The sequence below is a fragment of the Leptodactylus fuscus genome, chromosome 7, assembly GCF_031893055.1.
Source record: "Leptodactylus fuscus isolate aLepFus1 chromosome 7, aLepFus1.hap2, whole genome shotgun sequence".
NCBI lineage: Eukaryota > Metazoa > Chordata > Amphibia > Anura > Leptodactylidae > Leptodactylus > Leptodactylus fuscus.
This window is the reverse complement of record NC_134271.1, coordinates 94,773,050-94,800,747: the sequence shown is the minus strand read 5'-3', so window position 1 is coordinate 94,800,747 and position 27,698 is coordinate 94,773,050. Positions and strand designations below refer to the sequence as shown.

The 27,698-nt window shown below is 41.9% G+C and overlaps 1 protein-coding gene across 1 annotated transcript in view; it reads right to left on the bottom strand.

Moving 5' to 3' along the window:
* The window catches only part of NIN (ninein), an 89,328-nt gene that overhangs the window by 50,930 nt on the left and 10,700 nt on the right, over positions 1 to 27,698 (bottom strand). The window contains exons 2-4 of the mRNA XM_075282563.1: positions 23,336 to 23,529; positions 16,403 to 16,484; positions 3,319 to 3,488 (exon numbers count right to left, since the gene is read on the bottom strand). Of these exons, the coding sequence (XP_075138664.1) occupies positions 3,319 to 3,488; positions 16,403 to 16,484; positions 23,336 to 23,509 (426 nt within the window). The 5' untranslated portion in view covers positions 23,510 to 23,529. The remainder of the gene's footprint in view (positions 1 to 3,318; positions 3,489 to 16,402; positions 16,485 to 23,335; positions 23,530 to 27,698) is intronic.

Here is a 27,698-nt window from a genome sequence, read left to right as displayed (position 1 = left end):
TGGGGCACTTGTTGATTATACACACCAAACGTGTTGTGACCGGAGCCTCACTAGGTGTCATGACTGAAAGCCCTACAGATTTCCTACCATTGGAACATTTACTCATCTCGCTATCTCCCAAAAGCTAAAATATTAATGAGTGAGAATGTAGATGAATGTGTATGCGAGCAATCCATCACCAGGGAGAGCCTCACGCAGCATAACATCAATGAGAGACATTAAATAACACATGTCAAAATGTAATTTAGTTCAGGAGTATTAAGGTTATTAAAAGCCGCGCACATCGTTAGAGAAATTGCCGGCATCTTCCAAGCCTTCTGGTGATGGCAAGCGCTGCCTACTACAGCGTGATCTACAATCCGAGGATAGGGAGCGAGAACATAATTAACCATATTGTGAGGAGCAGCTGTACCAGGCATGTAGCGTTTCCAGAGAAGAAAAAAAAACTATGATCTATAAGCCCCTGGAACTCAAATCGAGCGTGTCACACCGGGAGAAGAAGCAAATCAGTATTCTCATCCTGGCGCCACCTGTGTATTTGCTGCTCATTGTACATTGTTAAAAATCTCAAGTCCTTAGGGAGTGGAGTGTTCACCTGATCTGCAGAGTACAGCCACATCTGCTTTATCCATGCTGACTTCTATGTACCCTTGCTACCTTTTATATGGAGGCTTTGCTAGGTATTTGCTAGTCGCCATTTGTGCAGCGCTAAATTATTAACATGCACTGGCAATGCACTCACCTGAGGCCCTGTAGCCAGTGCTGCTCACAATCACACGCTAGCAACAATGTCATACCAAGGAATTTAAAGAGTATAAAACTAGTCGTAGAGAAATTTCAGTTTCTTGATTTAGCAGAGATTTATTGTTATTAAACAACATATGTGGGGAAGTTGGGCACACTGTACTAAAGAAGTGCAACAAACGGGTGTCATTAAAGGGGTTTTCTGGTAATATCAGGTAATTGCCTATACAGTAGATGGCTGAAAGATTGGTAGCAGGGGCGGATCCAGGGCCGGGCAACCGCCCAGGGCCCCGCGGCGCGGCCGGGACCTAACAAAATGGTCCCGGTCGGCATGTCCCGACTCCAACTGAGCTCAGCGTTAAAGCAGGAGCTGAGCTCACAGCTCCTGCTTTAAACGCCTATGTATTCGGCTCATCGGCGGTAGGACGCCGATGAGCTGAATGCATAGGCGTTTAAAGCCGGAGCTGTCACAGCTCAGCTCCTGCTTTAACGCTGAGCTCCGGGCCTCCGGCATTTGTAGCCGTGATGTGATGACGTCATCACATCGCGGCTACAATATGTGTATGAGGGAGAGAGCTGCGAGGGAACGAGGAATGGTGAGTGTGTGAGTGAGTGAGAACGGCATGACACTGGGGCAGATGGAGGAGGGAGAACAGCATGACAGTAGGGCAGATGGAGGGGGAGAACGGCATGACACTGGGGCAGATGAAGAGGGGGAGAGAACAGCATGACACTGGGGCAGATGGAGGGGGGAGAATGGCATGGCACTGGGGCAGATTTAGGGGGGGAGAACAGCATGACACTGGGGCAGATGGAGGGGGGGAGAACAGCATGACACTGGGGCAGATGAAGGAGGGGAGAACAGCATGACACTGGGGCAGATGGAGGGGGAGAACGGCATGACACTGGGGCAGATGGAGGGGGGAGAATGGCATGGCACTGGGGCAGATTTAGGGGGGGAGAACAGCATGACACTGGGGCAGATGGAGGGGGGGAGAACAGCATGACACTGGGGCAGATGAAGGGGGGGAGAACAGCATGACACTGGGGCAGATGAAGGGGGGGAGAACAGCATGACACTGGGGCAGATGGAGGGGGGAGAACGGCATGACACTGGGGCAGATGGAGGGGGGAGAATGGCATGACACTGGGGCAGATGGAGGGGGAGAGAACAGCATGACACTGGGGCAGATGGAGGGGGGGGGAGAACAGCATGACACTGGGGCAGATGGAGGGGGAGAACGGCATGACATTGAGGCAGATGAAGGGGGGAGAACGGCATGACACTGGGGAAGATGAAGGGGGGGGAATGGCATTACATTGGGGCAGATGAAGGGGGGAGAATGGCATGACACTGGGGCAGAGATGGGGGGAAATGAAACTGTGGGCAGATAAAGGGGGAGAATGGCATGTAACTGGGGACAGAGATAGAGGGGGGGACATGAAACTAGGGGTAGATGAAGGGTGTATATGAAAATGGAGGGGGGACATATAATTTACGGGTGACTGTAGGAGGATTATACTGTGTGGAATCACATGAAAATTGAATGGGAATGGGTGGAGTCAACATAAAAGTGGGCGGGGCCTAATTTGCTGCGGCGCGCACAGCGCACCGCACATTTTATTCCCTCTTTCTAGTCTTCAACAGTTGGGAAGTACAGGTTAGAAGTGCGAGACCCCCAGTAAGTAGGGCCCCACCAAAGTCAATTGCCCAGGGCCCCGCAAACCCTGGATCCGCCACTGATTGGTAGGGATCCAAAGCAGGGATTCCCCCATTGTACTTTGCAGCCAGAATGAGTTGAAGAAAAGCTGCAGGGGTCGAGAGCACGGATTACAGATGTGGCAGTCCCAGAGGTGGTCTCCCCACCAATTCTTAATATTACTGAAATATACCTTTATATATTTTAAAAAACCATGCACAAATTTTTTTGTGTTACTGGTTTCTTTTTGTGTATGAACATATTGAGATACAATCTCAATCTAGATAGTGCTCAATTCAGTTTTTTTTTTTTTTTTTTTTTTTTTTTAATGTAGATTGTGAGCCCCATATAAGGATCACAATGTACTTTTTTTTTTTCTAAATTCTGCAAGACAATAGAGGTACCAGGGAACAACTACAGTATGACGATCTCAACAAGACACTTTGCCATGGCCAGGCTATTTAGAGACAATGATGGAGCAATAAACTCAGTCTTTTTCCTTAATGAGGAAAAACCTTGCTACAACTCTGGAACTAACCACAAAGTCACCACGCTATTCAATTGTGACAAAACTGAGCACTAAATGCTATAGAAGCTACAACAACCTATAAATCTGTTTGGACACGGTCACTCAAGGTAAGGATGTCATTAAACCAGGTTTATATAACCTCATCCATCTTGCCCCATAACTGTGCATGATGATGAAATATCCAAGAGGCAATCAATTTAGTTTCTTAACCACACAGATGGGAAATGACCCACCAAAGATAACAAAGAGCACCTAAGGAGGAATCCAGGCAAATATCAGTCACTCACCGGGTGGCAATGAAAAATAATGTTCCCTTAAAGCCATAAAATTAATTTGTCTTCTTACCTCTTCACAGTTTCTGGAGCTGACCTGAGAGGACCTTGTCCCTTCATCTTCAGGTTCAATTACAGTCTCTTCATCAAACTCTTCCAGCGAGTCTTGAAGCTCTGGTACAGAGCGTCGGCCATACCGCTTGCCATCTTTGATGTATTTAGGTTGGGCTTCAGGGGAGCAATCTGTGGTCAACAATCAAAACAAAGTAGTTTAGTTTTTTGCACGTAAATCGATAGAAGTGCCTCTGGCCTCTAGTGATAACAGTCTCCAGAACGGAGAAACGTTAGATAATGATGCAAAATCCCTTCAAAGAATGAAGTTTAATTAAAGCAGAATACAAAACTCAACTTTGAAGGGTGATGGGTTGGACACCTTCACACATAGCTCCTCTGTTGAAACAGCAGGTTTATTGAGCTTATACATATGAATGACCATGATCAACAGTCCCAGTAAAACATTCTATAAATGCACCTTCACCAACCCCACTCACTACTGGCAACACAAGTTTACCGTACATTGGTGGCCACCACAAAAAGACATTTTCAATGGTTTAAGGGAAATACAGATTCATACATTTATAAAGGGTCTATGCATGGCATTACTCTGCACGCCATAAGAGTAAAAGCGTAACTTGTATTAAAAAAAAAAAAAAAAAAAAACACACACACACACACACACACACACACACACACACACACACACTAATCTTACATTGATCAAATAGACTTTACTACCATGAGATAAAAGCTCCTACTAACACAAGGCCAAGGAACGTTCTGACCTCACATTCGATATACTGAATGGTTCCCACCAATTTCAGAAGAAAATGCAACTGGTCAACTGGATATTACCAAAAATGAGATAGAAGCTTTGACAAGGAAAGGCCAAGGAATAAAAATTCTAGTCTCAAAAAGTTTTCCCATAATCTCAGATTAGCCATATGTTATTTTTCACAGATTCCCTCCACTTAGGATAGGATTGATGTACAATACAGATCAAAAGTTTGGATTCAGCTTCTCATTCAAAGAGTTTCTGTATTTTCATGACTATGAAAATTGTATATTCACACTGAAGGCATCAAAACTATGAATTAACACATGTGGAATTACATACTTAAAGTGTGAAACAACTGAAAATATATGTCTTATATTCTAGGTTCTTCAAAGTAGCCACCTTTTGCTTTGATTCCTGCTTTGCACACTCTTGGCATTCTCTTGCTGAGCTTCAAGAGGTAGTCACCTGAAATGGTCTTCCAACAGTCTTGAAGGAGTTCCCAGAGATGCTTAGCACTCGTTGGCCCTTTTGCCTTCACTCTGCGGTCCAACTCACCCCAAACCATCTCGATTGGGTTCAGGTCTGGTGACACTGGAGGCCAGATCATCTGGCGTAGCACCCCATCACTCTCCTTCTTGGTCAAGTAGCCCTTACACAGCCTGGTGGTGTGTTTGGGATCACTGTCCTGTTGAAAAATAAATGGTCCAACTAAAGGCAAACCAGATGGAATAGCATACTGCTGCAAGATGCTGTGGTAGCCATGCTGGTTCAGTATGCCTTCAATTTTAAATAAATCCCCAACAGAGTCACCAGCAAAGCACCACCACACCATCACACCTCCTCCTCCTCCATGCTTCATGGTGGTTGGAACCAAAGATCTCAAATTTGGACTCATCAGACCACAGTACAGATTTCCACTGGTCTAATGTCCATTCCTTGTGTTCTTTAGTCCAAAAAAGTCTCTTCTGCTTGTTGCCTGTCCTTAACAGTGGTTTTCTAGCAGCTATTTTACCATGAAGGCCTGCTGCACAAAGTCTCCTCTTAACAGTTGTTGTAGAGATGAGTCTGCTGCTAGAACTGGTCTCTAATCTGAGCTGCTGTTAACCTGCGATTTCTGAGACTGGTGACTCGAATGAACTTCTCCTGCAGCAGAGGCGACTCTTGGTCTTCTTTTCCTGGGGCGGTCCTCATGTGAGCCAGTTTCTTTGTAACGCTTGATGGTTTTTGCAACTGCAGTTGGGGACACTTTCAAAGTTTTCCCAATTTTTTGGACTGACTGACCTTCATTTCTTAAAGTAATGATGGCCACTCGTTTTTCTTTACTTAGCTGCTTTTTTCCTTGCCATAATACAAATTCTGACAATCTATTCAATAGGACTATCATCTGTGTATCCACCTGACTTTTGCACAACACAACTGATGGTCCCAACCCCATTTAGAAGGCAAGAAATCCCACTTATTAAACCTGACAGGGCACACCTGTGAAGTGAAAACCATTTCCGGTGACTACCGCTTGAAGCTCATCAAGAGAATGTCAGGAGTGTGCAAAGCAGGAATCAAAGCAAAAGGTGGCTACTTTGAATAACCTAGAATATAAGACAGATTTTCAGTTGTTTCACACCTTTTTTGTTAAGTATATAACTCCACATGTGTTCATTCATAGTTTTGATGCCTTCAGTGTGAATCCACAATTTTCATAGTCATGAAAATACAGAAAACTCTTTGAATGAGAAGGTGTGTCTAAACTTTTGGTCTGTACTGTATATGGAGACAGCAGTTATGGCTATGCAAGGCAAGTATTTGGTGGAAATAACGGAGGAAAAATGTCAGCTAAATAATTTTTTAGTTAACAGATATCTTCTCAGTCTTGTAATGTGTTACCATTAAAAAGTAGTCTACTGAACCTACACTTTGAAAATGAGTCTGTTACTCATAACTTCAGAGTTGAGCATAATAACTTACTGACCGCTTTATTTTGAAGCAGTGGCCACCTCTCGGAGCAGTGCTTTGTGTATGAACAGGTGGCTAGACGCACAATGCAGGTTTATTAGAGATTCAATTTGACTCCTATATACCCGCATTTGATGTACAGATCATACAGGAAACATTGTGTAATAGAGGAGTAGAGGGGAGGTCAGTGCTTTAGAGTGGCGCATATAACATGAAAATAAAGCCATAAAGTTGTTTAGTAACATTACATAAACTGGGAATTTCAAAGTCTTTTCAAGTTGATTGAATGGTCTGATATACCCCAAGGAAGGTTTTGCTACCTGGATCTCCACAATCCTATTGGATTTCCTTCTTCTGCATCAATACAAAGCTTAAGATAAATGGCGAAATTCCAAAATGAGTTTCTCTTATTTTAAACGATGCCAAAAAGGTTTCCATATTTTATAATGCACAAGATATACAGTCCTATGAAAAAGTTTGGGCACCCCTATTAATCTTAATCATTTTTAGTTCTAAATATTTTTGTGTTTATAACAGCCATTTCAGTTTGATATATCTAATAACTGATGGACACAGTAATATTTCAGGATTGAAATGAGGTTTATTGTACTAACAGAAAATGTGCAATATGCATTAAACCAAAATTTGACCGGTGCAAAAGTATGGGCACCTCAACAGAAAAGTGACATTAATATTTAGTAGATCCTCCTTTTGCAAAGATAACAGCCTCTAGTCGCTTCCTGTAGCTTTTAATCAGTTCCTGGATCCTGGATAAAGGTATTTTGGACAAACAATTCAAGTTCAGTTAAGTTAGATGGTCGCCGAGCATGAACAGCCCGCTTCAAATCATCCCACAGATGTTCAATGATATTCAGGTCTGGGGACTGGGATGGCCATTCCAGAACATTGTAATTGTTCCTCTGCATGAATGCCTGAGGATTTGGAGCGGTGTTTTGGATCATTGTCTTGCTGAAATATCCATCCCCGGCGTAACTTCAACTTCGTCACTGATTCTTGAACATTATTCTCAAGAATCTGCTGATACTGAGTGGAATCCATGCGACTCTCAACTTTAACAAGATTCCCGATGTCGGCATTGGCCACACAGCCCCAAAGCATGATGGAACCTCCACCACATTTTACAGTGGGTAGCATTTGTTTTTCTTGGAATGCTGTTTCTTTTTGGACGCCATGCATAACGCCTTTTTTTTATAACCAAACAACTCAATTTTTGTTTCCAAAATGAAGCTGCCTTGTCCAAATGTGCTTTTTCATACCTCAGGCAACTCTATTTGTGGCGTACGTGCAGAAACGGCTTCTTTCTCATCACTCTCCCATACAGCTTCTATTTGTGCAAAGTGCGCTGTATAGTTGACCGATGCACAGTGACACCATCTGCAGCAAGATGATGCTGCAGCTCTTTGGAGGTGGTCTGTGGATTGTCCTTGACTGTTCTCACCATTCTTCTTCTCTGCCTTTCTGATATTTTTCTTGGCCTGCCACTTCTGGGCTTAACAAGAACTGTCCCTGTGGTCTTCCATTTCCTTACTATGTTCCTCACAGTGGAAACTGACAGGTTAAATCTCTGAGACAACTTTTTGTATCCTTCCCCTGAACAACTATGTTGAACAATCTTTGTTTTCAGATCATTTGAGAGTTGTTTTGAGTAGCCCATGATGCCACTCTTCAGAGGAGATTCAAATAGGAGATCAACTTGCAATTGGCCACCTTAAATACCTTTTCTTATGATTGGATACATCTGGCTATGAAGTTCAAAGCTCACTGAGGTTACAAAACCAATTTTGTGCTTCAGTAAGTCAGTAAAAAGTAGTTAGGGGAATTCAAATCAATAAAATGATAAGGGTGCCCATACTTTTGCACCGGTCAAGTTTTGGTTTAATGCATATTGCACATTTTCTGTTAGTACAATAAACCTCATTTCAATCCTGAAATATTACTGTGTCCATCAGTTATTAGATATATCAAACTGAAATGGCTGTTGCAAACACCAAAATATTTAGAACAAAAAATGATTAAGATTAATAGGGGTGCCCAAACTTTTTCATAGGACTGTAACTGTTTGAAGTGACCTTCCCCTACCCTCAATTTCTTTTCACTACATACAAGTCATACATTGTCGAGAGTGGGCAGCAGAGAGCAACTCAATACAGAAGGGAAAAAATATTAAGAAATGTAGGAAATCACAAAACGAAGGTAAAGTGTGTTAATAAAGTATATTCCATTTTATTAAGGACACAAGAACTGCCAGAAAATCAATAATTGTCCGAAAGTTTAGTTATGCTTTAAGACTTTGTGGAAGTCATCCACCTCTACATTTCAGTTCTGTTTCCTCTAATGACAGATTGCAAAAATATGATCTTTTCTAAGTAACAAACTGTCTTAAGAGAATCATGAGTAAGGAGGAAACCTACTCCTCTTTGTATACAGCTGCCTAACAGTGCACATGACCTAAGATCAGATGTTTGACATAATAGAATTGATGGCATTGATAATAAAATCACGATGACGACGAAGGTCAAAGATTGCCAATTCTACTGTATCATCACAAAGAAAAATCTATAATTTCAACCTAACCACAAATGCTGTAACACTACTATCTAATTTTTAACCTGCATTACAGATGAACCCAAGGAACCAAAAGCACAATGGTAGCCAACAAGCTCCAACAAAAAAAAATTTCCTCCTTCTATGAGGAGTCAGTTTCCACTATTTGGACATGGCAGGTTCATTAAATAGACGAACAAAGGGAATCTTACAACTACAACAATATAAACCTGGGTGGTCGGGGACTCCTTTTGCTCTACAGTATTTTTTTCTTAATTTAATTAGATCTGGTCCCATTAATTTATATTCCATCATGAGGTTCAAGGACAAAAGGAATGTCTGGACGACATGAAATTAATAGGATCTTGGATGAAACAGTGGGTGCAAGGAAAAAAAAAAGTGTTGATTGTGATCACAAAAAAAAAAAAAAAAAAAAACCATCACAAAAACACCTTCAGCCGTCACATCAATGGGAAGATGTCTTTGAGCCGAACACTTCAAAACACCTCATGAAATATCTTCCTGCAGATGTATTCCTTTAATACTGAGAAGAGAGTTTGAAGTGTATTATCTGGGGGCTCTACAGATACATTATTTAACATCCAGCCCTGAGAACTATTTTATTTGGTTGTAATAATACATTGCCCCTGTAAATTCAGAAGCAGCAGCGGGGAACGCGCCTCATCTCTGTGTGAGATGCTAGTGTTTTACCATACAAATTCAGAATGGTTGCAGATCAGAGAGAGACAAAGTCTCAGTCAATAAATCAGAATTTAATATTCTAATTATCACGATTTACTAGTGTGAATTACAAAAATGGCCTGCCAGCAGAAAACATTCGCTGGGATTGCGGTTATTTACTTTAAGTATACATGCAATCCTATATCTAGGACTCCAAAGCAACTTTAAGATGCAGTCATTTTGCCTTTACAAAATATGTTGTAGGAGCCATTACGGACACAATAAACATACTTCTATACATGTGCAGTACTATAGAGTTCTGCACTGGATGCCAGGCACAGACGATAGACTATACAATAAATATGCCAGACTCGACTCCGGACTATCAATGCTTGACTTTGTTTAGAAAGCAGGGACATCAGCTCAAAAAAGGAATTTTCAATCACCTCCACTTCATTGCACCCTTCAATAGGCTCAGCTCCCCTAATTGTGACACAGTTGGAATAGCCCCCACCATTCTTGAGCAATCAGAGCTGTTAGCATCAGCACAGATATGCTTACTGTCAGGTAGGCAGCGCCAGACTGGAGCAGAAAGACCAGGACTGTCTACTTGACAGTAGAGTGCACAACTGTACAGAAACTAAAAAAAAAAAAAAAGAACCCCCAAAAAGAACATATTAGGGATTACTCAAGAAACTGAGTCCAGAGGCAGTCAGCCAATACCCTCTATTTCACATATAAAATTACCAGTAATCTCAAGGCACTGACAGAATGCCGCCACCCCCTCTTGGCAGGAGTGACTCCAGAAGTTCCTCCACATACAGTGTATGGAGGCACCAGTAGTGGCAGATTATGCTGACTCCTCCATGTTTTGTGCACCATGGCGGCTGTGGGTGGTGTTCCAGGAGTCAACTGAATTTGCTACCTCTTTTTCTAGTGCTCCTAATAACTTGGGATGCGTTTCTGTTACTACATTCATGTTTGATGTGCCTCATTTTCTCCCTCCATTTCTCCCCTCTGTTATTCCCCATGTCTTTGCATCTTCATGTTCTCTGGTCCTACTCATACCTGCTCCCTTGGGAGCAATGGTTCCCGGGAAACCTTCCGTTAAGGCTCCACTCTTTTGTTTATGGTATTATTGTGAGATCCTGAACTGCATCTTCTTGACTGTCTTGTTTTCTGGTTACCCTTGCGTTTTCAGTTGTTTTGTTTTTTTCTCTAATATGGTGCTACACAGCTTCCTGTTTTACAATTTTTCACCTTTTGTTACTTTTTGAAGTTACACATTTGAAAAACTCTATTAAAACTTGATCAAACCTAAAATTAGCAGTATTAAAAAGGTGCATGGTAGTTGCAGGCCCTGTAAGAGATTATGCATTGGCCCAGGAGCTATAACTTACACCTCTGTGGGGTCATTGGACAACCTGATCCCCTTGCTTAAACACATACCATCCCTATAAAGCCTACAAATATGCAAATATACTACAAAACATTAACATTCTGTAACATGGTAGTGCCAAATTAAGTTCCCAGACTTATTCAGTAAAGGTCACACTTGTGAGCGAAAAATAAATTCAAGACACCGCTGCGCCAAAACCTAATTTGTAATTATAGGACACACGCAGCCTGACACAAAATTAAATCTTTCCCGGTTTCTAACTCCCCCCTCCCTGCTTCCAACCTCAATCTTGTATTCAGCAAGCAACTACAGGGTCAGGACACGGCAACCTCCGACCCTCAGTCTTAAATTAATCTCCTTCATTTATTAGCGAGGGACAAATTTAATCATGGCTTACCTATCTTGGCATGAACAGATGTGGATGAAGATACGGCAAGTGAGTGCTACTAAATATTTGGAACAAATAGAACAGTGTAACACATTCACTTCAGGCAGGATGGATGGTGAGCATTGGGATGTTATACACAGCTCTTTTGCAGGTTTATTTCTCTGTTCATAAATAGGGAAAAGATATTTGAAGTAAAAAAAAAAAAAAAATTAAAATTTAATTTTATGTCTTCACATTCAAAGAAGCCAATTTAGCAAAATTATGTCTTGAACATTCAGAACATAAGAGAATGATGAAAGCGGAGCCGTCACAAGGGTTTTAAAAATTCTGTCACTAATGGCGCAGCCGAGGCCTCATAAGACTACTTGCAAAAATGAGATATTATCCGACATACAGTCATTAGGGGGAAAGGAATCAAGAGCACAGTCAGACGACTTAGAAGTTTTTTCCACAAAGAACTATAGCCACAAATTCCAAGACTATGTCCAATGGCAATGAAACCTATGCACTGATTAAAGGGTTAAACATTGGTTTACGAAAAGTTCTTTGCACTTACTGGCGTGTACATTGGTTGCAATAATAGCGAGGACTCAACTCTATAACGTAGTTGGTTTTGATAAAAGTGAGGAAATGATACCCGATGTATATTCAGGGGCATATATACCACTGGGGCAGCCTGCACAACTACACAGGGGCCCAATAGGTCAGGGAGTCCTATTACAGCAGTTCTGACTGTCTACATTGCAGGCAAATACCTGAGCTAATGAATGTCAAGGCTAATTATTACTTATGGATTCTTAGAAAGACTCAATGGGGTTCTCTGAGCGAAAATATTAGAAAACAAGTGGCCTATAACCGTTTTTGCCAGGGGCCCTCAGCTGTCTTTGTCCACCCATGTGTATATTGCAATGTATAAGTGTATCAACCTGGTCTACACAGTAACTCGCTTAGGATTGTCTACAGTACATGCAGTTGCAGCAAACTCTCTGTGACAAGTACTGGAACTGGATTTTTTTTTAGTCTGTAGATGTACACCAAGGACCTTCGGGCATATTCACACAGCCATTGTTCAGAAGGGTAAATTCACAAGTCTGGTTTTCCACACAGACTGTTGCACTGTGCAGAGAAAATCATGAAATGCATGACTTCTTACCCTCAGACAAGTATTCCATTGTCGTGTGCAACCACAATTTACCTTGGAATACAATTGGAGATGTATATTTTTAATAGACAAAACACAGAATGGCGGTAATAGTAAGCCGTAATTGGAAAAGTGTATTTCCTTTTTAAGAAAGTTCACATTCTATGCTGAGTAATAGAGAACTGTGGAAAAGGATTTGTGCTTTCATACTGCAGGTCATCATTATTTCACCTCGTAAGGAGTACGCAGCTGCCTTCCTGCCCCTTCACACATGGCACAAATGATTCAGTGGGAACCAGGCCTGGGCCATTGTACGAGACCCTGCAGCAGAAGGCGAGCATTGAAGGATGCATTTGCTGGGTTTAATTGGGAAGCTATGATTAGTCTTAGCCTTGTAAGAACCCCAAGAGTCTTGAATTAATGGGGTAGCCTATTGTGCAAAATCTCAGCGCTCCCATCAGCTCAGTAGTTTCTTTGAATTCATCTATTTCCTTCTTGTACTCTCCTTGGGTCTAAATGATCTCTTCACTTCAAAAAGTACGACTAATGGAAGAAGGAAGAGGAGAATGGGGGAGGGGAGATAAGCAGATCATCCATCAGGATACAGCTCCCAATTAGGAAATATAGCTGGGTGTACAATATATGGTCGGTTTCTATGGATGACAGTGTACAGCCAGAGTTTTTAGCATATATTTGTAAGTATTCGTTTGGTTTAAATGCTTTTGTCTGGTGTGAATGAGAGTCAAGCTGCAATAACCTGCTACGTCCACTACAAAGTATACAGAGCAGTCTGCTTCTGGTTCTGTACACCACCGGCAGCTGCTGTCAGTTGATCAATGGAGGTGCCAGGTGTTTTAGGAGTGCCCTGGAAGCTAGGTGACCTCTTAAAGTGCCAGTCACAGGCTAGAAACCCGCTTTCTGTTACCTTTTCTGTTCTCTGAGACTATGGTATAGATTAGTACTGGGAGATTTTTGCCCAAAAGTAAAATTACTAGAAAAAAGAAAAAAAAAAAGTTCAGTTAGCAGACGCAGGGAGAAGTTTAAGAATTGATAGAGACTTCCTGGTCCTACCAATCGACTACGAACTATGGTGATGAAACTGTTGACTAGAGTTTGCAGCAGGAAGGACAAAGCCCGCATACAATATATCAGACTCCACAGCAGGCCTAACAGCAATCTCACTATTCTTGTGAAAATCAGAATCTCAATTATTTATTAAACAATGAATTAATTTGACTAACTGCACAGCTCTAGTAAAGATTACTCACCAGAATAGTGATAGATAACTTTCTACAGCCCTCCAGCTGTTATTAAACCAAAGTTCCCACAGTGCACTAATAAGAGAAATCTCACAGAAGATGTTGGGCTTTTAGACTTTTCTGCCTTCAGAAGTAGAAGTAAATTTTAAGACAGATTTTATAAAAGAAGTTTAGAAAAAAAAAATTTGACTGCTTATTCCAAAAAAGTCCAGAGTGCCATTCCATCCATAGGTTCTATCGGGTATTGCATATTAGCACTATCAAATTGAATGGGACTAAGGCACGGATCACATCTGCACATTAGTTTCCACATCTGCATATGGGCTTGGGGACCCCCTGAATGGAAACCTAATCTATATATCTATATAATAAAAAAGTTACCTAAGGAAAACCACAGACCCCATAGACTGTAATGGGATCCGTGTGGTTTCCACTTGGTTTCCACACTAAAAATGAAGAGAGGGGAACAGAGTGGCCCGAATGCCACTTTTGTCAATGTCTGGCTCTGCCACTTGGCCCCTTCAAATTCATTTGCCCTTAAAGGTCGTGCTGTTTCTGGAGAGGAACTGCTGTTATTTTGTAATCTGCTAAAATGGAATTCCTGAATTAATAGATGAAGAAACTGTTAGAAATTATAATAGTGTTTAGAGAAGAATAGATGGCATGAGAGAACCTTACACATGGACCACCACTGGTCTAGGTCGTTGTAAATATTGCTTCGGTGCTTGCAGCAGGGCTTCTTAAACTTTTTGGATTCTGATCATACCATCTAAAAACTACTACCATAAAGTGCCAAACAAATGACAAATGCCCCCAAAAATTGTATTCTGAACTGACAAAGCCAAACCATATCTTGAAAGATTCATTCATGTCTCGTGTGGCGCTGTACCTGGAAGAAAACAGCCATGTTCTTTTAATCTTGTAAAACCCTTTAACACCATAAAACTATGATTAACACATTGCAAACAGAACAATAGTGACTTCAATGACAGCGTCACATTGCAGACACCTGATCCTTCCTTATACCTCCTCAAACATAGCCAACATCTACAAGATTAAATCCACGCAATTAATTTCTGAGAACAAAACACTGTGTGATCGTCGGTGCTATGTGACAGCCGAGGAGTCATGGTCGCCAAGCAACAAGAGTACGCCAAGCCGCCTAGGTACTACACAGAGGAGCAGAGCAAATACCTCACGTCTACTCCAAAGTCAATAATTATCCAACAAACAGCGGACGCTGATGAACCGTGTAACAAAACCTCAGCCACTTGTAGCCGGAACGCAGCAACAGAGCAATATAAACATCTTACAATGGGAGGTGAGGCAGTCATAATGTACAGAACATAAAACATAATGGGGAAAATTCTTAATCTGTCTAGAAGATAAAAGGGAAATTACTACTGGTTTTATGCCAGATATCTGGTGTAAACGTCGCAAACCTGGGCTACTTTTAAAACGCCTCAGCGGTCATGTGCAGGGAGGACCAGAACAAGACCCCGGGAGCAGCATATCTAGGCAGGAGACAACAGAGCACTGGGGACAGCACAGATTTTAGTTTTTTTTTCTTGTCTTTCCCCAGCCTCCTTGACAAAAACTATATACCCCGTATAACCCCTTAAATGATCTATTGTAAAGAAAAGTAGTCAATATTTAACTCTTAGAACATCCCTTTAAATGAAATCGCAACAGAGGCCCATATCCAGAGCATGACTAGAGTGCTACAGCAGACAGCATGTGGCGTCACTTTACTGCGGAATGAAAGATGTAGCTTATCGGCAGCAGATCACCATGTGTATTCCAGGCAGCCAAATGGGGAGGGGGGGGGATGATTGTAAGAGAGATTGTTTTGCAAAAGGACTACACCAAATACTCAGCAATGAGGGCCATCTACTATGAAAGACCCAATGCCCACATGCCAGACCACATCTACAGACAAGGAAAGGAAACTCCACATCCTACTGGGAGAAGAGGAGCCAATGTGGAGATCGCTTTCCAATACGTGTCCAGCTGCCACCAAATGAGAGGAAGATGAGACCCCAAAGACTATTAAACTCCCTCATCACCCCACCTAATTACCCACCCGACGCCCACCCATACCCACATGTCCTAAACAAGAACGACAAGGCCCCAGAGACATTCGTACCCCCAAACCTTTTGCATTTGTTGATTGTTCCACTGCCATTCACTTTGCATAGGCTCCTAAAATCAAGTCAAAGCAAACGAGCGCAGATCAGTGTTTCTCTTTTCAAATAGCCCTCATACAGGCCAGGATCGGTCAGCATCATAGGGGCTTAACAAATGCATTTGGCTCAGACTACACACGAAGATATTTATGAAGATTAATGTATTCAACACTAGTCTTCATATCCATGGTAGAAAAGCTGCCTCATTTATGATGAGGTTCATACCTCTTCATAAATACTGCAGCTCATGTTTAAGTCTTTTTGCAAAACGCTTTTACCCCAAAAATCTGGCGTAGATTCCATAATAATAGGGAGCCTTCACACGATGTAACACTGCGCTCATTTTGATCGTAAAAACACGTTCAGAATGAGCGCGTAAAAAGCAGCTCCCACTGACTTGAATGGGGAGCGCACGTATGCTGGCTCCCATTCAAGTCAATGGGAGCTGCTTTTTACGCGCTCATTCTGAACGTGTTTTTACGATCAGAATGAGCGCAGCGTTACATCGTGTGAAGGCTCCCTAAATCTGCATCATACAGTTTGTCTGTAGTCAGAGTCTATAAAAGCACACAGGTCTGCATAATAGCTGTAGAAACAAGACTGTATAGTTACCAAGAACAAAGACCATATGCAAAGTTATTTACATTTTTATTTTAGATGCATATAAAGGTTGCAAAGTATCAACACCCTTTAATGAGAACACTTTTTTTTATATATACATAATAAGCAAACCATATACCATAAACCATATACCTGGATCGGGGCAGTTCTCCTTACTGGAAAGTGTGCTGGATAAGGCATCAATAAGGGCTTCTTTAAACTGGTCAAAGTGAATCTATGGAAAGAATGACAAGATATTTTGTGTCAATTTCCCACTAAAGAACAACTGATGCTTCAAAACCCCACACTGGAAATACCCCAAATCTCTAGAGCGTTTACTGTGAAACAAAGCAGCAACAGTTGCCAAGAGGGAACAATGCGCACTACACACTACACACTGGAGGCTCTGGGACAGAGAAGTCAACACAATGACATCATTCTCTCCAGTCATTCTCCAGAATCTAATGACAGGTATAGCTTACTAGCACAGATGTGAACATCGTATGAATGCGGAGTAAAACTATTGTGGATTGTTGATCAATCACCTGTAATCACAGAGATACAGGTCTGCATAGAAGCTGTATACTAATTGGTAGACTTTCACCACCTCCACTAACTCGGATTCTTATCGGACTGTGGCACAGCTGGACTTTTTTTTTCCCTATTTCCCACTGTACCAGAGTTCATTGTATATAGTTTTGGTGACTAATATCTGTGTGGTCACAAGGGTAAAGTCAGACAGTAGCAAGAAAGGCGAGGTGATTCAGAGCGCCAGAGGTTTGGCAGGGTCAGAGTTCAGATTCATTCAGGTTTCCTGCTCCTGCCAGATATCATCCACCTACAGCATGGAGCAGATATAGCATATGAGGCACCAAAACTGACTACACCAATTAATTGGGAAACATGGAGGGGGGGGGGCACTACAGAAAAATTCCAACAGTGCAAAAATTACAGAAATCAGTGGAGGGACGTCTATTACATCATGCAAATAACAAGACTGGGTAGAAATTCTGTAAGGACCTCTTTAAATCACAGTTGTCAAAAACTTTTTTTTTTTTTTTAAATAAAAAGCTAAAAAATGCACTTAACCAAAACAATACATAAAAAGCAAGTCAATAGCGGTACAATATCTAAATGTAAGACTACAACCTACAAGGTAGAAAAATATTGTCTCTAGGAGACAACGATGTCCTCTGTCAACAGTAAAAAACTGTTGTGCGTAATGCTAGGGTATTGCCACCAAATCTGTGGGGGTCTATCCATGGACATACCTGTTGACCTCTTAGATAAGGTTACAGCAATGTGACGACACAGCTGCACAAAACTTCTCTTATAGAGGCTACTTTTTTCCTCAGAATAGGCAGCCATCATGGTCAGATCTTCACAAACCAGACATTAGTGGTACACCTTAGTGACGTGCCACCAACGTCCATCCTGAGGAAACTCCTATAAAAGAAACTAGTCACAGGTTTGGGATCCCTAAATGAACAGCCTGTCCTTATTCAGAAGGTGTCTAGGAACCTTAACCTGACTGAGATGGTTTGGGAAATCATCTCCAACTACATGGAAGGCGTACTGTCTTCAACTTCTAACAGCACAATGCGTACGTGCCTGGAGCCACAAATTAGTCTTGGAAAAAGCTTGGTGGCTGTAGTTTCATGACAGGTAGGGATAGACAGCAGAATTTATGTAGAAGGTGACCATGTTCCAAACATGTTCCAAAAGATCATGGAGATCCAGACAGAGCTCCACCAGTAGCACTAGCTGTTGCAAGGCTGTCACTCGAAGCCACCCTAAAACCAGTGGCGTAACTACCGCCATAGCAGCAGAGGCAGCTGCCACAGGGCCCGGGACATTAAGGGCCCGGTGACAGCCGCTACCGCTGCTATCATTATACTCGGGGGGTCTTTTCGGACCCCCGAGTATAATGATTGGCGGACCGGGAGTGGTAAGAAACATAAAAAAACACTGTTACTTACCTCTCCATGATCCTGGCCAGGCCTCCTTCCTAGTTGTCTGACATCTGACGTCACATGAACCCGGCCTGTGTCCCGGGTCATGTGACGTCCGACGTCATTAAAGGAGGACGGCAGCGGAGGCCGACAGTGTAGGAGCCGAGAGACAGGTAAGAAATAGTAGTTTTTTATGTTTTTATTCCCCCGGGTCTCTGATTATTATACTCTGGGGTCTGAAAAGACCCCAGAGTATAATAATTGTTTATGAGTGTCCACAGTGGGACATAATACTGTGTGCAGGAGCCACTATTGGGGATAATTCTGTATGCAGGGGCCACTATGGGGGATAATACTGTGTGTAGGGGCCCCGCCATTCCTAGTTACGCCACTGCCTAAAACTGTATAACAACCCTAGTAATAGGTTTTTCTACATGCGTAATTACACAAGGCAATGGTTATATATAAATTACTGATTAAAAAAAAATTCTAAAATTCAAATATTTAAAAAAATTTTACATAAACTTTATAAACAATTGAGCAAAAATTTGTATTAGAAAAAATAAAAGTAAAGTGATTGTAGATGCAGGAATGTCTCGCTATTGTTCGGATGTAGTGTGCACGGTCTTCAGAGTCACACAGCTGCACTGTAAGACAGATGGCACCAGCTCCTGAGTCTAGAAGCAATTTCACCGTGACCAGATCAGATACAACCCAAAAGGGATTATACTACATGGCAAGAGCCTGATAAAAGTGGTGGCAGTCATAAATTAGCCTCGCAATCTAATCAGTTTAATTCAAGATGCAATTGTGCGAAGCGCAACAGAATCTTAATAGGAAATTACAGCAAATTAGCGTAACTAGCGATTTGTTTCTGTTTGTTCTTATTAAAAAGAAAAAAAAAAGGATATATAAGTAAAATCCACTCATAGGGCAATTTGGGAGAAATTATCTAAATATTATCTATGACATACACAAACCAGCGTAGCAAAGTTATCATCACTGAATCTTTGCTACTTATGTATAAATGGCAGAACTGAAACTTTTGGAAATTAAAAAGAAATAGAAAATGGTGTTACCTAAGGCGTAATCAATGCGGGACAGGGCATGTCTATGGGCAGAATGACAGGAGACAATCCTCCACAAATCCTGCCATCCCAACTCCTGGACCAACCTGGCCATGGAGGTGGGACGAGAGGGGGGGGCAGAGAATCCAAACCAGCATAAAACCGGTCCAGAGCATTATTCATTACTTTATTGAAGTCTTCCAAACAAAGCACCACTGGACCAGGGAATTTATCTACAAACTGGACCGCCTTCTGGAGCACAGAAAGATCAGATGCAGGGGGCAGATACACACCCAGAATCACATATAAGGTCGAGTCTATCCACGCCTGGACATACACATATCGCCCCTCAGGATCCCTCTCAACTACACCCAGCTCCCACCTAAGGCTACGATGCACTAAAACAGCACCCCCCTGGAGAAAGTAGTGTGCATAGAGTGAGCGCACATTGAACCCATGGCTTCTGTCGCCATCTGGAATTCTCTGACACCAAGTGGGTATCCTGGAGACACACAATATGAGGATTAATCTGTCTAATCTAGGAAAAAATAGTGGAGCGTTTACATGGGTTACCCATACCCCTCACATTCCAGGAGAGGACATTAAGTGACGCCATGACAATCTATTACCCTATATTTACAGGCCTGAGACATCAGGACACAGAGGCAAGATAGCGCATGGCAGATCAAGAACCAAGTAAAAACACAAACATAACATAACAATACACCTACAAGAGGTGCAAAAAGTCTAAGAACAAAATGGTGTTACCTAAAGAAACTAACCATCTATATCCTGAATGGCTGGCATCACCACTATTTATAATACAGGGAGGGGCATGACAAAATCTGTGTATGGTGTTCATTGAATTCCTAAATAATGCTCCATTTCCTTAGTCCCCCTTTTTTCAGAATACGCAAACAAACACAGAGGACAGATCTGTTGCCCCAAACTGCTACACCCAGCATTGCCCTAATATGCCCGCCTTCTTTGAGTGAAAGGGTTAGGTGAAATTTGAGCTTAGCTCTCTCGTCCTGTCACTCTAAAGGGGGTGGGGGGTCCTGGGCAGTGTGGAGCAACGGTGACACCCTCTGTGCTCCAGACTGCATGCTGAAAAAAAAAAAAAAAAAAAGCATCCTAGACAACTTTGTCGTGATTTCCGGACTATATTGAAATTGTGGCTCATCTTCATCTTTCAGACACAGGTTCCCCAGGGCCAGACATTTTTGGGAAAGTTTTACCGCCTCAAATTCCTCTCCAAATTCTCCTGTCAACATACCCTTATGCATGTTTGACAAAACTGCTGTAAACTACTGCCAAAATACTGTGAGGCTTTGGACCTGAAGCTACCTCTAGTAAAGTGCCCAGTCATACAGTGTCTTGGATGTCTTAGAATGACTACATGAAGGAAAAGCAGAGCGCTAGGGAACTGATCCACATTAGGTCGCTGGTGTAACAACAGGGAACCCAGATCCTGAAGAGCAAAGTGTACAATTGTAAGCAGAATCGGATTCAAAATCAGAGCCAAATTCCACCGTGTGAACAGGCCCTTAGACTACAACCCTACACTGCAGCTAGGTCAATCCATCCCTTCTGTAGCACTTTTATTGACTTGCACAGCCCTATTAGTGATTGTACAAAAATGACCAGTCAGTCCATGGATTTAATTGAATGGCCCCTTTAATACCAAGTTGGTGTCTGGTCCTCGAACACTAGCTGTCAAGTGGGCCGACATCAGCCATGTCATTGTGCTATAAATGAAAAATCCCTGTAATGGTCACTGTAAATCCAGCTGTAGACAGGCCAAGACGTCTTTTCACTCTGTTTTCTCAGTTTAAAAATAATTTCTTTGCTCTCTTGAGCTTCTTACTAGTCATTTAACCCCGAGCAGACCAGACTATGAACCAGACTCATCCCTATGATTCCTCGCAATCTCAGACAACCTTCAAGAGCAGCAGTCTGCATAAAGACTTTCTAAATATATTCAGCCCTTAAGCACCTCATTACACGTATACCAGGACCCTTCCATGTACATGCTACTACCACTTAGAAAAAGAAAAGGAAAAAATATAAATGAAAAAAAAAAAAAAAAAATTAGTTTGCTATAACACAAAAATTGCCAAAGGTTAAATCTTGCAGATTTAAAAAGACAGGAGCACCTAAAAATTAACCAATTGATTTTTTATTTTTTTTAATGTTTTCCTGTCTGCAACTAAATTGCTAGATAGACAAAATCAAATAAAAATATTCAGCCTGTCTGGCAATTGAGTCTACAATTTCATGTCTTTGTTTCCAGACATGTCACCCTCCAGGAAGGCGACCGCAAGCATTTGTCATGACATCTCATGAATATGCATTATGGCTGAAGACAACACAATGAGGACACTGGAGGGGAGGGGGGAGCAAAGGAGCAATATCTATTCAAAAGCATTTTAGACACCAAAATGAAGGACTCTTCCTCGAGCCCTGCACCCTACTACTAAATCAGTATTCCAACTACTTATCTTCATTGTGACGCTTTTCATTCACTTCAGCTTTGCTTTCATTTACACAGATCCCCTTCCCCTTTCCCCTCACTTAGGCCTCAACTTTATAGAATCTGACAGCGGCCTTATCACTGTAGTAAAATGCCCACACAAAGCTTTTAAGGGCATTATAAAGATGAGCGACTTTAGTGGTGACTCTAAAACAGGGCACAATAAAGCACATCCTGAACCAAGCTATCTATAGCAACTCTAGAGTAACATATCATAATTAGGGGACACAAGCAGCATATGGGCACCCAAATAGTATTAGATCATGCCACTATATCCCCCACCAAAAGCAAGCTAGGCATTTGATTCCATCTTTCTTCCAGTCTTTGTCATTATTATGTTATCTATGTAGAGGGGAGATCTCACACAGGTTTTGAACAATTGCCAAAGGTGCTGCCTTTGTTGCATATACAGGCTTAGGCATAGTTAACATCTGCATTTGGTACTCTGTTCAGAGAGTCCGCTTTGGGACCCCCTGAAAAGAATACTGAACACATTAAAAAGCGGTTAGCTAAGAAACCACATGGACCCCGTACACTATAATGGGGTCTGTGTGTTTTCCACATGGTGTCTGCACAAATCACGCAGAGAAAGTTCTGCTTGCACTGCATAGAAAACACACAGAACCCTTTATAGTCTACGGGGTCCGTTTGGTTTCTTAGCTAACTGCTTTCTAACGCATATAGGTTTCCGTTCGGGGGGAGGGGGGAATGGGGGGGTGGTCCCAAGCGGACTCCTCGAACGCAGATGTGAACCAGGCCTCACTCAGTAAATTTACCTACCACAAAAGGTAGGGTACAACAGAAAAAGTATTTAAAAAAAAAAAAAAAAAAAAGTTGTTGTTAACAGCCCATTTCTTTCGTTCTCAGAGAAGATAATCCAATGCCAGTTGTGCTCTGTAGCAGCTCCTCCCCAGCATTCATAACATATGCACGCTCAGCCGAAAAGAGCATATACATGCATGGGGTAGTTGGACAAGATAGCTGTTTATCAAATGAGCATTTTGCCAACAGATATCTAAGATGTATGACAGCTTTAGGCCCAATTATCCCTGCAGTGCTCCTTTACCAGGACTGACCAATTTCAACAAGACTTACCAACAATCTTCCATGTATGGAAGTAGCCTGACAACAGCCACCCCGCCCGCCCTGACATATTCGATTTCAACATCTCCAGTTCTTTTCTCCCCTAGGTAATAAGATGTAGCCACAGATTATTACCCAGGGGACGCAAAGTCTTGGCAGGGGTGCTGCTCCGTGAATGCTACAACACGGTCCTCCTATGCCGGATTGCTAACCTAAAAATAGAGACTTGCCCAGGTGCAATAAAGTAGTTAAATTACAGACATAGCAGAACTGCTTTATCGCAGGCATAGCTGACACACTCGGGGACCATGCCAATCATTACAGAATATACAGCCAGTCATCACCAGATAAGATGCAATGCAATTCATTCCTGGCATGCTGGCTGCTAAATTCCTTACCCTCCCCCTTCTTTTAAGGCTCCTAGTTATTTTGACATCATTTGATTTCTTACCCGACCAAGTGGGTTGTCCTGAAGAAGAACCTGTTGCAATGAGGGGGCCACTTCCTCCAACTGCAGCATATGACACAGGTCTGTCAGCTCTTCCTGTCCCAAAGACCCTGTGCCTGTGGTGTCAAAACTATCAAACAGCTCCTTAAGACGAGCTTCATACTGGTCTTGCTCCATCCCATAGCCACCACTGTGTCCTGAAACATAAACATTATGTATTGTTATTTGGATGGAACAGCATAAGAGTAGCAGTATAATATTACAGTATCAAGTGGGTTCAAGGTTGTTCTCCTATATAAGAACTCCCAATGTCAAACCAATTTAGTCTTAAACATGGAAATAAATCCCCTGGCCCGGCCATTTATGATCCTTGTACTATTAAGGTACGCCCTATTGACTCAAGGGAGTCTGTCTCCAGAACCGAGCATATCAACCAAGAAGTATTCAGGTGATCCTATCCGCTCTGCATGGTTGATATGAGGGGTTTTGGAGGAATCCCTTTAACACAATGCAACTGTGTACTTAATATATGATGTGCATTTATTCTGCACCCTTTCCAAAAAAAATTGGCTTGTCATCAGTAAATTGGATTTTTTTATTTTTTTTTTAGACACTCAGAGGCTGAAAATCCAACCGGTTACAGTTTTATCCAATTACAATTGTTAACCAGGAGCACTACTTTTGCCATCTCCTCCTAACCCCTACCTTCTCCCGTTAGACCCCTACCATCTCCATCTACCATTGTGCAATGCGAGTGGATCCTCCCACTGCTATGACGTCACCTATGCTACCTAAGCAGTACCTGCAGGGCTGAAGGCACGCCCACAGCGCACCAATTGCTTTATTTGAACAAGCCGCCAAAATTGATTTTCTCAAAAACGAATCTAGAAAAGTGACATAGATAAATAAATGTTGTTCATTACTGTGATGTGTTCTATAATGCAGTGAACACTGCAACAAAAGGCAGAGCTCTTGGACAATATGATACCTCAGCCTAATGGGGTATTCTGAGCACAGATACTGATGGCATACTCTAATGGTCACAGTAATTCAGGAACTGCTCACTATATAACACGTATAGCAATGAACACTGCGGTCTAGATCCGCTCTTATGAAAGTCGCACGTGCTGCACCTGGGCAGATCTGACCTACATAATCTTTAACCTCCGCTTTGTCATCAGGAAAAATCCTAATCTTAAAACATATGATAATCTGCACTCAATCCCACTTAGCAACGTGGACTGGCTGTGAAACAAAGGCCTTGGGCATTACGTACTCCTCTCAAACAGATGCGGAGAGCCACAGTGTAGACCAAAGCAGTCCCACAAATCTGCAATTACTATAAAGCAGCTCCATGGCATCTTTCTAGTCATATTGCACAACCTCAACCTTTCCACACGAGTCATGTGGACAGGAAAGTAGATTGTGAACTTTTTTTTTTTTTTTTTTTTTTTAATGTGGATTGTGAGCCCCACATAGAGCTCACAATGTACTTTTTTTTCCCCTATCAGTATGTCTTTGGAATATGGGATAGAAATCCATGCGGACAAGGGGAGAACATACAAACTCCTTGCAGATGGTTTTTTGCCCTTGGCGAGATTTGAACACCAGGACTCCAGCGTTGCAGGGCTGCAATGCTAACCACTGAGTCACTGTGTGGCCCCTGTGAACTACTTTTCTGTCCGCATGTTCCGTGCAGAAAGCACACAGACCCCATTATAGTCTATGGGATCCGTGTTGCTTTCACTGCACACCGCTTGCCAACGGGGTCAGTAGTCCGTTCGGGCGGGTCCCCATGCAGACTCCCTGAACGGATTACTGACATATGAATGAGGCCATGAGGGAGCAGTAACAGGTAAGCCCCCAAAATAGTTTTGCTTAGTGCCCCAGAAATGTGAAATCCGCCACTGCGTATTGTTAGCCATCCATCTTTCCCAAAGATAAGAACAGATTTGTACCAACATAACAGAAGAGAACACCACTATGTGACAGTATTTAAAAAAAAAAAAGAAAAAGAAGAGATAGTCTTGTTGATAAAGGATATGTGTTTCCCTTCAAGGTCAGGCAAGTGGCATTTCAAGGGTTAATTTGATCAACTCCATTAGAAATGATCAAAGCGGTTCCTTTTGCCTATGATTACATTACGCTGTCATGGCGCAGCTCTGTGCCAGCGAGTCTTGAGAGGCTGCCAGTGAGCACAATGTAATTAGCAATCACCATTGAGTCATTGTCCTGAAATAGCCCAGTCTTTGTCTAATGTCATTGTCAGAAGCAAATGAAAAGTAACAAGTTTGTTTTTCTGTCCCTGCTGTCCATTAGTCTATGGTTAATGTAATAATTATTAGCCAAATACCAAACAAAAGAGGAAAATTTGTTGGTTTCCAGGAAATTCTGAATAACGTAGCAAATAGAAGGTTTACAATAAACATGGGTGAATCGTGCCATCCCCAAATTTACAGGCTTGGTGGTGGGAAAAATGGGATGAAAACTGGGAGCGGGTGGGTTAGTAGGGTTTAAGTGTTGATAAATTAAAGTTGTACAATATTAGAAAAACACGGTGATCTGTTTGAACAAACATAGCACTTGGAACACCACTACATGTCTCCAGGTTGTGTGTGGTATTTCATATCAGCCAAGCAGCAGTACCAGGCACATACTGTGGAAAGGTGTAGTGCTATGACTATTACTATTATTAAAGGGGTTTTCACATCTCACTGTTTCAGAAGTTTGCCTGCTGTCTCTTCTTCTCACTTTCTGCTACGAGGTATCCCAATACTTATGCAGATCAGATAATATGCAGATGCTTGTACAGAACAGACTCAGTGTTGTCTGTGTATTTACATAGAGAGGTAACTGCTTTACATAGAGAGACTCTGCTTTATCAGCAAACTGCAATTAGCTGAACTGACTGTCCTGCCTGCACTGAGTAAGTGGCATTACTTGTCATATCTCACAGGTCCGTGGTTATAGCAACACTGTGTAAACAATGGGAGGAGTAAGTTCACATAGCAGGCAAACAAAGCAGCATTTCTAATGCAATATATTTAGGGGCCGGTCTATAGGGAACACTGATGACCCAAAAGTGAGGTCCCACACTGCAGAAATGTAGTGCATCTTGGCTGCTTTGGAAATCCTATGTTTTAAAGTACCAGCAAAGTAAATGATATTTTTCCTTGGTACACACATTTTTTATTATACAATAAAGAGCTTCAAATACAAAAAGACTGAGAACTCCTTTAAAAAGTAACATAAAAGGGAAAGATTGTAAGCTGAATACAACACCCCTGTTGTTTTCACAATCCCAGGGCAAGACGGGGAAGGGAAGGTCAGATCTTGTGATCTAGTCATGGGAACAGAGAGGTTTTTAGTGATAAATAAAAAGGAATTGTGTGTAACAAAAAAAAAAAAAAGGCGGTGATGAAATGAGGGGTCATTTATTTTTAGACCTGCAAATTTTGCTCAAAAAAGCCCACGAGATGTAATAAAAAGTAAATAGACATCCTTACATTGCCCTGATAAAAATAGTACACAGCAGTTTCATTCGCTTTTTCCATTTCTGGGAAAGCTGGCTGAAAACCAACATGTCCATAATATACTGATCCCAAAGTGGTCATAATAACTCAATAATCCTAGGAATATACAGTTATACAGAGCTCTAGGAAAACAAGATGTAGGACTGCGCCATGCATTCGATACATCACATTACACCACACTCTGCAAAACTATACTATATGGCCCTGATGGTTTATGAAATCTCATAAATCATATCTCAGCTTTCCTTGTACTCCAGTAACATTCAAAGCTCCACGTAATGTCTGAACCAGAACAGCACCATAGCTCTACATCCCCCTAACCATGTCTGTAGAGGTAAAGAATATGTGGATTACCAGAATAAACCAACCATGCCAATTACTGGCTATTACATCACGGACCAAACATGACCCTCCAATGTGCACCAACATGTTTTGTCCACATACTTTGGCAAATTTTATGCTTCACATCAATTTAGTGGGACATGACAACAAACGTCCCCGCACCACAAACACACACGAGCCCTGCAGCATCAAACATTTATGGAGACGGCAATTTTATTTGCATAACTGACATTTGCAGAAATTAGAAACCAACAGGAGGGTTCAGTAATGACTGACATGAGCGGAATAGAAATGAAGACATTACAGGGGTCTGTTCATCACATCCGCTGATATGGGGAGGTTCCTGGTGCCATTCTCCGGGTCTTAGTACACCAATGATGACTATACTATGGATGTGGTTGACAATTTAATGGTACAACCATCTCAAGCGAGCTAGGGCTGTACGATTTTTGCCTACAAATAAAAGCTCAATTTTCAGGTTTTTTATTAAA